Raw genomic sequence first — 14,728 nt, forward strand, 5'->3', positions numbered from 1 at the left:
CTGCGCGGACACGGCGGGGCTTTGTATTCCTCCTCTGGACAGTCCCTGGTCTACTTCTTGTCAGGACTAATAGTGAGGGACACGCTGGCAGCTAATAGGTGCTGCAGCCATGCAGATGCAGCAGAGCTGAATTTGTCTCCCCCTTTTTTTTCTTTTTTTTTACAGGGTTGACGCCTTCAAGAAATACCTTTGTACATAGAGATGAGGGAAATTCTTAAAATTCGGTTCTGTTCTGATTCGGTTGACTTCCGAATCTGGTTCGAATAAAGTCAGTCCCCGACCCCCCCCCCCCCCCTCAATCTATACAGGAAACACATATTATCAATCTACAGTATTGTCAGAAAATCAAACTACCGAATTGCATAGTCAGCTCTGCTACATTTTCTAATGATTACTGTTAATAAGAAGTTCATGAGAAAAGTGTCACGGTAAAAGTTTTCCACCCCGCAGAGACTTGGAGCAGAGTGATTAACATCAACGTTTCTTAATTGGATTGAGGGAAAAAAAATAATGTTAATTTTATGCAATTTCTGGAAATTTTTGATTTTTTTTTTTTCCCAAAAAAAAAATACTTCCTTTACAGAATCTGCAAAGGACTGATGTAGCAGTAGTGAGTTTGTTATTTGGCACAATTCATCCTCACAGCAAATGCATTAGCAATGGTGCTCCAAAAGTAACAGGTATATTATTATAGCACATAGGAAATACAGCCAAAAAAGACAGAAAAGGCTGGATGGCAAATTTATCTCTGCTACATCTATAGTATATTTACATAAAGAGACTGTTTACACAAATGAAACTAATAATACATGCGCACTAAGCCACGGCCAGCACTGATATAGCAGAGCTCAGTTTGTTTTTTGACGCCCTAATGCTTTCTGATAGCACAACCCTCTACCTATGGCGTTCTTTAGGTAAACCGACCGCCTCATCTTGGCACACAGCCCCCAAAAAAAGGATTCCATTTCAAATTCAGCTCTGCTACATCTAGGTCTACATAAACACACGATGACTACAGTTTCCTATTTAACGCTCTCTTCCGGGCACCACGGCAGGTCGTTAGGTTTCCCTACCATCTCAGAGAACACTAGGGACAGCACATTGTGATACTACAAACTAGGGGTGGGCGATATAAGTGATATACGATATTATCATCATAAATTCGGGCAACGATAATAGATTTTAGTTATATTGCCATATCGCGATAGATGACCACGGTGCGGTAGTGAATTGAAGAAGCTTCTCACTCACTGCTCCGTGGCCTCCCGACTCTGCACCGCGCTGCAGGGCCTTACGTTCACACATCGTCAGCGCGCTGGCTGGCGCTGTGCGTGACGTCAGGTCCCTCCCAGTGCATGCTGGGAAGAAGACGCGGTCCGTGTCCAGCGGACTCCATCAGCCAGCCGCTAACCCTGCACAAAAGGTAAGTATATTAGCAGGGGCCCGAATCTACCGGGGGGTGGGGTGGCTATGGCATGATGGCGCTGGCTGGGGGACATAAAGGTGGCTATGGCATGGGGCTGATGGTGCTGGCTGGGGGACATGATGATGGTAGCTATGGCATGGGGCTGATGGCGTTTAGTAATTTGTATGCATACAGAAAAAAATATATATATTGCGGTATATCGTTATATCGCACATGCTTCAAATTATATCGCGATATAGATTTTAGGCCATATCGCCCAGCCCGACTACAAACCCAGCTCTACTGCACATACATCTCCGTCTGTATATATCTTATGTGGAGCCGGATTTATGATATTATAACGTGCTGTAAGAAATTACCGTAACCACAGCCATTCTATGAGTGAATATAAAATATAGCAGAATCCATAAAGCTGCCTTCACCGGGCCAAGGAATAGCAGTAAGGAGTCAATTTCTGGCTAATTAAGTGACCATTCAGGAAACAATCGCGGCCGGCGGGAGGGGAGACGTGTGTTTTTAAGCCTTGAAAATAGCACTGAGGTCCATCTGTTCTGACAGCCATTGCAATTTATTGGGGGCGCACATCGCCCGCAGTCATGTGGCTTTCATCCCCCCTTTACTTAGCCATTCGGTGAGAATGGAATAGGCTGCCCGCTCTGCTTAGCTGCGGGCGACAGGACAGGCACAGGAGGGGCGGCCATGGGAGATGTACATCATGGTGTGGGTATTATAGGTGGATTTCATAAATGGAAGGTCAGACTGACATCCCTACATATAACGGCCGCTAGTAGACGTCCTATATGTTCTACACAAGTGCCAGATGGACTTAAAGATGTAGCAGAGCTGAGACGGTCATTTGACATAATACAAGGAGCTATCCACAGGAATGCAATAATCCCACTAGATTATCTTCATTTTAACTCAGTGGTTTATCAGAGTGTAAAGTATAAACTGAGCTCTGCTACATGGTTATATAAATCTATAGCAGACGATGCCGAGTTTGTCATGTGGCTATGCAAAGCTACTACAGCAAAGTTTGTCAGATGTAGCAGAGCCCAGGACTGCACGGAAAGCAACTGCATGTACTCTACTGAACCAGACGGTTAGGATAATAATCGTCTTCAGTTATATAGCGCCAACATATACCGCAGCGTGCCACAGGCGGAGTCAGACAACAACCAAGTCAATGATGGCGTGAGGGCCGACCCCAATGTACGGGGAGGGAAGAGGGACACAAAAGGTAAAAGAAAGAAGTTACACAATGAGGTCCCAATGGAACAAAACAACAAATTTATCTCTGCTAAATCTGTACAGTATGTCACAGGCGGCATCAGTCACATCAGTGCCCGACCATTTCTAAATACAATATCTATCCACAATGTATGCAATATCTAATATCTATATATCTCATATCTATTATCTATCTCGTGTCTGTCTATCTATCTATTGTCTACCTTCTATCTATCTCATATCTATATATCTCATATCTGTCTATCTAATATCTGTATATCATCATCTATCTATCTCATATCTATCCATCTATCTATCTACTGTCTACCTTATATCTGTCTATCTCGTGTCTATCTAATAATCTCATATCTGTCTATCTAATATCTGTATATCTATTATCTATCCATCTCGTGTCTATCTAATATCTATTGTCTATCTACTGTCTACCTTCTATCTATCTATCTCATATCTATCCATCTATCTACTGTCTACCTTATATCTGTCTATCTCGTGTCTATCTAATATCTATTATCTATCTATCTCATATCTGTCTATCTATTATCTATCTATCTATCTCATATCCGTCACTGCTTGAGAAAGGTCCCAGTGAGAGGACGGAAACATTGCTGTTTGGTGATTGAAATACTTTTTTTTTAATTTACTTTTGGGATGTGCTGTGGAATTTTTTCTTTTGTATCTTTTTGGAGGTAGAATCCCCCCCCCCCCCCAATACTTCATGCTGTGCTGCCCACAATTCTTTATTTGATACCCGTCTATCTATGGGCAGCTCTCTCTAATAGAGATGTATCCCCCATGCAGGACGCGACGTTTCGCCTCTATACTGGAGCCTCTCTCTCCTTTGTATCTATCTTTCCGTCTATCCATCCCAAAATCTATTTATCCAAAAATCTGTCTATCCACCTGAAATATCTATCCATCCAAAATCTATCTACCTTCGTATTTCTCTATCCATCGTCATGATGGGCCAGCCACATCTACAATGCAATGTCTGTACCAGGGAACTAACACAAACATTAATCACATTTCGCTCATATTTGGCATATAGCGGTGCACGGGGGCCGGCTAGAAACCTGCAAACTTCCATTAACATTCCAGGATAAAGAATGACCCCCTTCCAGTACCCTGCAGCTCGGCGAGTGGAGAGGTGAAAAGTCTGTTTAGGATTTCCTGGAGCAGCTTCCCTCTTCGCAGACCGTACGTAGAGAATGTGCGAGGATCTGACATTTCTGCCGTGGCTTTATCGCTGGCGAGCAGGGCTGTGCGCGGTATCACGGGGGGCACAATCCGCTGAGGGATAATTGCTTAGCTTAATTACACAGGATTTACTCCTTCTGCGGTGTTTGCCTCATAAATTCCGCCGCTGCAGATAAAGCCCCACACCGCCAGAGCTGCCCCTATTATTCGTCTTCTGCCCGCATGCTATAGTTTCATATTTTTAAGCAGATGTCCTATTGAAGGCGGATGAAAGGGCCACAAGAGGGGTCTCATAGAAGCAGCTACAGGCATGGCACAATTAATTGTGGATGTAGCAGAGCTGAATTGGCCACTTTGTTGTTGTTGTTGTTGTTGTGCACCAGGATAAGTCAATGAGTGACGATAAGTGACAAATGAGAACTTCGGTTACTCACACAGCGAGCTTTGCTATACCTGGGATGTAGTGTGGATGAGAGTGTCTGCATAGCAGAGCTGAGAGCGACAACTGGCGCAGCTCATAGTGATATCACAATGCGTTATCAGTGGTTTTCTGCATTATAACCTTTCAAGAGGATGTGTGTGTATATAAATATATATATATATATATATATATATATACACACACACACAGGCTCGGACTGGCCCACAGGGGTACAGGGGAATCCCCCGGAGGGCCCCTGAGCAATGTGGGCCCCTAGTCTCCCACCCCTGCACACAGTACTTACTGCACTACATACATATACTCTGTACAGCACCTCCAGCAGCCGGCGTTCATATAAAAAACGTGTTTGATTATTTATTATATGAGAACGTATCTGTACGGTGGCCCCCAAAATACATTTTACTAATGGGCCATAGGTACCCCGATCCGACACTGCCTACACACGTCCCATAAGGACACCACTGTATATACGTATATTGTCACACACACGTACAGTATATTTACCATAAGGACACCACTGTATATACGTATATAGTCACACACGCGTACGGTATATTTACCATAAGGACACCACTGTATATACGTATATTGTCACACACACGTACGGTATATTTACCATAAGGACACCACTGTATATACGTATATTGTCACACACGAGTACGGTATATTTACCATAAGGACACCACTGTATATACATATATTGTCACACACGCGTACGGTATATTTACCATAAGGACACCACTGTATATACATATATTGTCACACACGCGTACGGTATATTTACCATAAGGACACCACTGTGTGCGCCGAGCACAGTGCATAGTGCTATACTGTATGTCATATATACTGGGCCACTCACACAGCTCTGCTACACCTGCCACCTGACCACAGAAGAATACACATGCAGAAGCTAATACTTTGTAAGAAACTGAGTTTGTCATTGAGTACAACTCCTGCCGACGTGACAGCGGTCACAGCCAGACACCATAAAGAAGCAGCGAAATGACCGATTCCTATAAACTCCGATATATGTCCTATATGTTTATAGATATCAGGAGTAATGATGTCACACGTCACCGACCGCAGGGACACGGTCTGAAGAGACAGCTCTTGGATCTATCATCTATCTCACATCTGTCTTTATCTAATAACTATGTAATATCTGTCTGTCTTCAGATGTAGCTGAGCTCAGATTGACTCTGATGACACATGTCACAGTGCCATCTCTGCCATCTTGTGACAAAAGCCATTGGAAGAGTTAGTTAACCTTTTCTGTGCCATGGTGTACTTTCTCTCCAGCCCAACTAGAACTGCCAACACTGAAAGTACAAGTCCAACCATCTGTGAACTGTAAACTGATCAGTTCTGAAACTTCCAGTGCACTACAACGCCCAGCACAGCCCATGTGACGGCACAGAGCCACCCCGGCTCCCATCACCCAGTACCAGGCGCTGATCTGGGGTCACACAGGTACCAGCAGCGGCGGGGGAGTCCCCTGTAGCCCCGCACAGGTCCCCGCACAGGTCCCCGGGATCTCCCTCCCTATAAATCCCGAGACATTGGTAACTCTGAATCCTGGACGGGCTGGCGGTGCCCGGGCACTGCACGGTGGGCACTGTGGAGAGCACTGTAAGGAGGGCACTGCACGGAGGGCACCCCCGGCTTACCTTCATTGGGCGGCTGCGGGGCGACTCGGGAGACGCAGCACAGGAGGCAGAGGAGGGCGCAGAGCTGACAATCCATGCTTGGCCAGGTGCTGGCAGGCGCATATTACCTCTCCGCGGCGCTGAGGGCGATGTGGCCACAAGTTACCATGCTCGTTGCTCTCCAGCAGCCTGATGTCAAGTTTGACACTGGAGACGAGGAGGAGGAGCCTGCAGCCTGCCTGCTGCCCCAGCCCCGCCGCCTCGCTGGGTCCTAGAGCCTGCCTGCTAGTGCCAGCTTGTAAACTTCCCCGCCGCCCGCCAGCAGCCCGGGTGAGGATGACTTCACCTGAGCGCTGCCATCAGGAAATTAAATTACCTTTTTATGGCTCCTGTGTCCTGCAGAGGGGCAGCCCGGAATAAAGGAGGCATTGTCAGTAGAAACCTGCAGGAACATGGTATATATATATATATATATATATATATGTGCACTGACATCTGATAAGATAGGGCTGGGTCCAGTCCGCATCTACATAAATGGGGTCATTTATCGAACTGGTGTAAAGTAGAACTGGCTTAGTCGCCCATAGCAACCAATCAGATTCCACCTTTTATTTCTCACAGCTCCTTTGGAAAGTGAAAGGTGGGATCTGATTGGCTGTACTGGGCGACTAAGCCAGTTCTACTTTACACCAGTTCGATAAATGACCCCAAAACTTTGTTCTCCCCATGTTTCTGTGGGGACCTCGGGTGCTCTGGTTTACGCTCACACTCCAAAAACGCACTGATTATATTATTTGGGATTTAGCTGGTGAAACCCATTGGGGACAGGGACTGTTATTCGGTGTTATCATCGATATGGGGACAGAAATTACTTTAACTTAAAGGGGTTGTTTCCCTTCAGAAAGTGGCATTTATCGTGTAGAGAAAGTTAATACCAGGCACTTACTAATGTAGTGTGATTGTCCATATTGCTTCCTTTGCTGGCTGGATTCATTTTTCCATCCCATTATACACTGCACGTCTTCATGGTTGCGACCACCCGGCAATCCACCAGCGGTGGTCGTGCTTTCACACCATAGGAAAAAGAGCCAGCCTATGCGGCTCCCACGGTCTCGGCCACCAGAGAGGTCGGCACTTTTTGCTATAGTGTGCAAGCACGGCCACCGGTGATGGATTACAGGGTGGTCGTAACCATGGAAACGAGCAGTGTATAATGTGATGGAAAAACGAATCCAGCCAGTAAAGGAGGCAATATGGACAATCACAATACATTAGTAAGGGTCTTGTGTTAACTTTATTAACATGATAAATGCCATCTGCTGAAGTGAGACAACCCTTTAACATATAGTCGCTGAAATAACTGCAAACTAGGACATCAGGGGGGCTCACAAAATAGTTGGCATAACGTTCACTGTGTTCTCGGAAACGTCTCTGAGAGGTATGGCAATCTGACCTACCTATAAGGTGTAGGACATAAAGCATTGCATATTGTTCTATCTGTCTGTCTACAGTATCTACTATCTACCTGTCTGTCCCTCTGTCTCTTCTATCTGTCTGTCCGTCCGTCTGTCTCTTCTATCTGTCTGTCTGTCTCTTGTATCAATCTATCTGTCTGTCCGTCTGTCTGTCTGTCTCTTGTATCTGTCTATTACAACTCCTATCCAGACCAACCCGATAGCCCCATAAATAATACCAAATGATCCCCATGTAATATGTAGTCCGTCTTTACTGATACAAATATACATAGACAAGGTGATATTTACACCATCATCATAGTGAGCTGATTACCTGTGTGGTCTCCTCTATCAGCAGTGGGCACCTTGTTACCTCCTCCTCCTTTTTGGTTTTCACCTTGTCTATGTATATTTTTATCAATAAAGACGAACTACATATTACATGGGGATCATTTGGTATTATTTATGGGGCTATCGGGTTGGTCTGGATAGGAGTTGTCATTTGCATGTCTGGGCCCCTAGTTATCTTATACTGTTATATCTGAGGTACATGTTGGTTCTAATCTTGTATCTGTCCGTCTGTCTATCTCTCTGCTTCTCTGTCTCTTGTATCTGTCTGCCTGTCTGTCTATCTCTCTGTCTCTTGTATCTGTCTGTCTGTCCGTCTGTCTATCTCTCTGCTTCTCTGTCTCTTGTATCTGTCTGCCTGTCTGTCTATCTCTCTGTCTCTTGTATCTGTCTGTCTGTCCGTCTGTCTATCTCTCTGCTTCTCTGTCTCTTGTATCTGTCTGCCTGTCTGTCTATCTCTCTGTCTCTTGTATCTGTCTATCGCTCTGCTTCTCTGTCTCTTGTATCTGTCTGTCTATCTCTCTGCTTCTCTGTCTCTTGTATCTGTCTGGCCGTCTGTCTATCTCTCTGTCTCTTGTATCTGTCTGTCTGTCTATCTCTCTGTCTCTTGTATCTGTCTGCCTGTCCGTCTGTCTGTCTCTCTGCCTCTTGTATCTGTCTGCCTGTCCGTCTGGCTATCTCTCTGCCTCTCTGTCTCTTCTATCTGCCTGTCTGTCTATCTCTCTGCCTCTTGTATCTGTCTGTCTGTCCATCTGTCTATCTCTCTGCCTCTCTGTCTCTTGTATCTGTCTGTCTGACCGTCTGTCTATCTCTCTGCCTCTATGTCTCTTGTATCTGTCTGTCTCTCTGCCTCTTGTATCTGTCTGTCTGTCTCTCTGCCTCTTGTATCTGTCTGTCTGTCTCTCTGCCTCTTGTATCTGTCCGCCTGTCCACCTGTCTGTCTCTTGTATCTGTCTGTCTGTCCGTCTGTCTATCTTTCTGTCTCTTCTGTCTGTCTGTCTATCTCTCTGCCTCTTGTATCTGTCTGTCTGACCGTCTGTCTATCGCTCTGCCTCTATGTCTCTTGTATCTGTCTATCTCTCTGCCTCTTGTATCTGTCTGTCTGACCGTCTGTCTATCGCTCTGCCTCTATGTCTCTTGTATCTGTCTGTCTCTCTGCCTCTTGTATCTGTCTGTCCGTCTGTCTATCTCTCTGCCTCTTGTATCTGTCTGTCCGTCTGTCTATCTCTCTGTCTCTTGTATCTGTCTGTCTGTCTATCTATCTAAAGAATAAAAAACTAAATACCGCAGCACTTTCACTGAGGAAGGGGCCATTCAGAGAACCCCGAAACGCGTATGGTTTAATACCTCGTACCGGCATGCTGGGACAGTAGCTCCCCTGGACTCCAAGATTGAATAGCTGTGACCGAGAGGAACGAGCACCGGAGAAACAGCCACAAACATCGTTCTGTGAGCGGATATCCGGATGACTTTGTACCCACAGCTAGTGATGAGCGAACTTCTGTTTTAAGTTCGGCGTCTAAAGTTCGGCTTCCGGTTAGCGGAGAATCCCGATCTGGATCCGGATATGGATTTAGACTTCCGTTGTGGTCCGTGGTAGCGGAATCAATAATCGGCCATTATTGATTCCGCTACCACGGACCACAACGGAAGTCGGAATCCATATCCGGATCCAGATCGGGATTCTCCGCTAACCGGAAGCCGAACTTTAGACGCCGAACTTAAAACAGAAGTTCGCTCATCACTACCCACAGCATATCTTTTCTAGGTCCGGACACAGGACAAGGCTACACCGGCCAGGTAAAGCAACAAGGTTGCTCGAATAGGTGGGACGCCACCTTAGTGCACAGTCACACTCTGCCATTACCGAATAAGACTGGCGATTGTTTATAAGATTTCTCATAACATTTGGAATTGCGATTTTTCTCAAGACTGAAATAAGGGCTGCGGCTGCTTAAATCTAAACCGCCTAGATTGTTTCAAGCTGCATCTTTCTCCCAAACTGAACTAAGGGTTGCGGTTTTTCAAAATCAAGCCGCTTGGATCTCTGCATAGACCTCTGTTCAGATTGATCTTTATTAGATTGAAATAAGGACTGCGGTCTTTCAAATTTAAGCTGCTGAAACTATTGGACATGTATTGCTACTATTAATCAATGGTTTTCCTTATGTGAATTTGTATGATTTTATGCTATTATATATTTTATGGTATTTTATTATATCGATATATTTTATTCTTTATTCAATTTTGATCAATACTCCATACTTGAGTGCCTGGTTTAATCTTGGTATTTTTCTATATTTTATGTGACTGGGTGGGTCATATAAACCAAGAGCACCTTAAATCCATTACCCAGCTGTAGTGATCCACAGACACCTTGTTCCAATAGTGAAAAAAGTTGTGTCCCAAAATGCAATCTTTCAGTCCTCTTGCCGGGGTTATTCTCAAGAGGACTGAAATGTCGCTTTTTGGGTGACTGAAGGACACAACTTCTTTCGCTACTATTGGAAGTGCTGCGGTGTTTAGTTTTTTATTCTTTGGATTGTTGGTTCACATTTGGTGGTTTCCAGTGCTGCTTGAAATCTTTCTTTCTTTTCCTTCTTTCTTCCTTCATGTTGTAGAAGGGAGAAGCATTGAACTGACTCACATCCAACTTGTAGACTCCATGTTTTTAAAAATAATTTACATTTTATAAAAAAAAAAAAACAGAGGAGCCCCAGCTATAATGAGCCACAACTGTACATTTCATAGAGACGACACAACCAGAGAAATGATTACGGTTTGTGAAGACTATGGGAGCAGTGTTCAGTGCTGAACCCCGTCCACGACATATGCTCCGATACCCGAGGACTGTCAGGCAGTTTTATGGCTTATTTCAGGTTTGGCTAATCCATGAATGTCACGTTCATAAATAACATAATTTCTGTGGAGGAACATAACAAATAAATCACTGAAAAGTCCATCAAGTTGAACAGTAAAAAGTAGGAATACAGATAAAATATTGACCTGTCAGGACTTTCTCGGCATCCAGGCAGTAGACAAACAACTATAATAAAACCTTAATAAATTACAGATCCATATTTTAGGATTCATCTCAGTTCTGAACCAAAGATGAACCCTTAGGCCTCTTGTGCTCCCGTGGCCGTATCCTCAGCTTTTTGATATAAAAACTATTTTGAGATCATAAAAACACCGAAAGTAGCTTAACTGTTAAAATGTACCACATATATACTACTAATAAATACATACTACCGTAAATAGTACGTGTGATATCGTTATACAACATATATTTAAAACGTTTGTCCCATTTATAAAAGTATAATGTTTTTATTTGCAAAAATGGCACAATTCGCACGTGAAATGCACTAAATTCACCAAAATTTATGGAAGTAGGAAAATTTGGCACAACTATTGTTCAATATAAAAGCTTTGAGAAGGTATAACCGAGGTGACCTGGTATATGCTTTCAAGACTTTACTTGGTCTAGAAAATATCGCAATTCTCCAGAATCCTGTGGCTCATTTAACCCCTTCCAGACACAGCCATTTTTCTCCTTCCTGATGCAGTTCTGCCATGTGTCACTTTATGTGGTAATAACTTTTGAGTTTTTTTACTTATCCAGGCCATTCTGAGATTGTTTTCTCATAACACATCGTACTTCATGTTAGTGATGAATCGATATGTTTTACCTTCCTTTATTTATAAAAGAAAATTGCTATTTTCAAAATTTTAGTTTCCCTGCTCTATAAATTAACGTTTTCTATATGTCTAGTTTATATTAGCATCATTTAGTAAATGTAATTTAATTTTTTTAGGATGTTGGGAGTAGTGTGAGCGAATGGAAGTCAAACGAATTGACTTCAACCCGAATTTCAGGAAATATTTAATTCGCCAGAAAGCCAAATTTCCTTGCGCTTTGTGATAACGAATCAATTTTCCCTGAAATGGCAGTAAAAAAATAAATAAAAATACATACTCACGTCATCCATTTACGCGTGATGAGGCCGTCACGGCCATTTTGTTTGAAGATACCGTGCGAAATCTTACACGGGGTAATGTATGATGTCACCATGCCTGCGCGCTGGCCAGGCATGGTGACGTCATCACTGATAACGTCACCACGCTTGACCAGTGTCATGGTGTCATCACGTCACCACGTGAGATTTTGCACGGTGTCTTCAGTCGAGATAGATGCGACATCCTCTACGCGAGCAAAGCAAATCTCTATGTGAAATTTTTTAAAATTTTCAAGAAAATTTCCTTGACCCACTTTTGTAAGGACCAGTTCAGTTATGAAGTCACTTTGTGGGGCTTATATCATAGAAACCACCCATAAATGACACCAGTTTAGAAATGTAACTCCTCAAATTATTCAAAACTGATTTTACAGTTTTTTAATCCTTTAGATGTTCCACATGTAAAGGGAAATTGAGGGGAAACGTCAAAATGTTGCTTTTTTAAAGATTTTCCATTTTATGGAAACACCCTATATTTGGTCATAAACTGCTGTATAGGCACGCTGCAGGGCTCAGAAGGAATGGAGTGCCATATGGTTTTAGGAGGGCATATTTTGCTGGAATGGTTTTTGGGTTCCATGTCGCATTTGAAGAGATTCTGAGGTATCCCTACAGTGGAAATCTCCAAAAATTGACCTCATTTTGGAAACTACACCCTTCAAGAAATTAACTGAGGGGTGTATAATTAGTACTTTGACCCCCACAGAGGTTTCATAAAATTTAGAAACACTTTCCTGTGAAAATAAAAAAATTACATTTTTTTCCCCAAAAATGTTTTAGTTTCCAGATTTTGCTGGAATGATTTTTGAGTGCCATGTCATATTTGAAGAAACCCTGAGGTACACATACAGTGGAAACCCCCAAAAGTGACCCCATTTAGGAAACTACATCCCTCAAGGAATTTGTCCAGGGGTGTAGTGAGTACTTTCACCCCCCAGTCATTTCACAGGATGTGGAAACAATTGGCTGTGAAAATGAAAAATGAAGTATTGGAGTGAGCATTTTGACGTCACAGGTATTTTACAGAAATTAATGTGCATTGATCAAGGCATCTAAGGGGTTAATCCACCAGCATCATAGTTTTAACCAATGCCAGCGAATACAGCAGGGGCCTGCCTGACTATTAGTAACAACCAGGGCCTTGCCGCTAATTGAGAAAGCACAGCTCCTGTGTCCGTCCAATCAGCACGCTGTACTATTATGGCACGTGTCGGGAATATGGTTGGCCATTACCTGATAGTTATCTGATGGTGGTTTAGTACTGGGTTCCATGTGTAGTGATGTAGAAGACAGGATAGGAGTGACAGTAGCAGGAATGGTGGTCATAGTACTCATTCCATGTCGCTCCCCTGGGCCATGCAGTGATGGGAAGAGTGCACCTGATCTTCCCTTCGGGGCACTCTCTGGTTCCTGGGTCCCGCTCCCTGATGTTTTAGGTGGCTTTGATGTTGAAGGTTTTGAGGTGCAAGGCAGGATGGATGTTGGTGCAGTAGAGCCGTGCAGAAAATAATGCATCCAGGTTAACAGCAGAACAGTTCTTTACTGAAGGATTATGTTTAAGAACATCAGTTGCAGTTTTCAGCATGCAATGGACTGGCAGAAGTTACACACTTCTTCTCAGTTGTTACAGGTGACACGTCTGCAAAGGTAGTTAATGGGCCAATGGATTTGACAATAAGCATCCAGACATGGGGTACAACATTTTCTCTCTACAATACAACCTCAGGGTGGACCCTAAATGTCAGACCATGCTTTGCAACTTTTTTTGAACACTTCCACAATGTCTTCTGCGGGATGTGGATATTCTTTTATGCAGATAGCTGATCTTCTCCAATGTATGGTCAGTATCACGATCGGCGTAACTGTCACATACGTGACACGGAGGGAGGAACAGAGGGAGGCCCTGCCCTAGTGAGAGGGAAGGTGGTGACCCCTGACTCACCTTGCGTCTGGCACCTGGCTGCCCTGTCGTCCCTAGACGGGTTCCTCACCCGTACGCCGATCACGTGCCTAAAACCCTGGCTTTCCCTAGGATGAGCCCTAGATAGTGAACAGGGCGGTGGGAACACTAGTCCGCACCACTAGCTCTAGAGGAAAACACCAAGGGGAGGACAGACAATACAAACTAAACATATAATCCCAGGTGGGCAACAACAGGAGACAACAAAAGCCCAACAGGGATCCGGAGGGTAGCACTCTGGAACAACAACCAGATTCTCAGCTCCAGTGGGTCAGTATAGATGTCCAGGCAGGAAGCTCTATAACTGGCAACAAGAGAAGTGTGAGAGGAGAATATAAGGAGTTTGGGAGTGGCAGACAAGAAACAGCTGAGGAGGAGAAGCTACGGATCCCTGAGTGAGACAAAAAGGATAGCAAGGCAAACACAGAAAACAAACACTAAGAAACACCGTGATCTTTAGACACAGAGCGCGCAGCCACCCGCTGCGACTTCCTGACCCCGGGTATAACAGAGTCAGACGTGGCTCTTGACACCCTCGTGACAGTACCCCCCCTTTCACGAGGGGCCTCCGGACACTCAGGACCAGGTCTCTCCGGATGAGAGACATGGAAAGCCTGAATCAACCTGTTGGCGTTTACCTCTGACGCTGGAACCCACATTCTTTCCTCGGGACCGTAACCCCTCCAATGCACCAGATACTGAAGAGAGCGGCGGACCCGACGAGAATCAACAATTCTGGATATTTGAAACTCCAGATTACCATCCACAACAACAGGAGGAGGTGGCAGCGGTGATGGTTCTAGAGGTGGAACATACTTCTTGAGCAACGACTTATGGAAGACGTTATGGATCTTAAAAGTCTGAGGTAGCTCCAGGCGAAAAGCCACAGGGTTAATGACGGCTACAATTTTATAAGGACCAATGAACCTAGGACCCAGTTTCCAAGAGGGAACCTTCAACTTAATATTCCTAGTAGACAACCACACATAGT

General features: G+C 44.2%; 1 protein-coding gene across 2 annotated transcripts in view; it reads right to left on the reverse strand.

Annotated features, from left to right (window-relative positions):
* Positions 1–6,165, reverse strand: part of EPHA3 (EPH receptor A3) — a 352,384-nt gene extending 346,219 nt beyond the window's left edge. For both annotated transcript variants that reach the window (XM_044284515.1, XM_044284513.1), the window contains exon 1: positions 5,981–6,165. In XM_044284515.1, coding sequence (XP_044140450.1) covers positions 5,981–6,056 — 76 coding nt within the window. In that variant the 5' untranslated portion in view covers positions 6,057–6,165. The remainder of the gene's footprint in view (positions 1–5,980) is intronic.
* Positions 6,166–14,728: the final 8,563 nt, after the last annotated feature.

The sequence above is a fragment of the Bufo gargarizans genome, chromosome 3 (assembly GCF_014858855.1).
Source record: "Bufo gargarizans isolate SCDJY-AF-19 chromosome 3, ASM1485885v1, whole genome shotgun sequence".
NCBI lineage: Eukaryota > Metazoa > Chordata > Amphibia > Anura > Bufonidae > Bufo > Bufo gargarizans.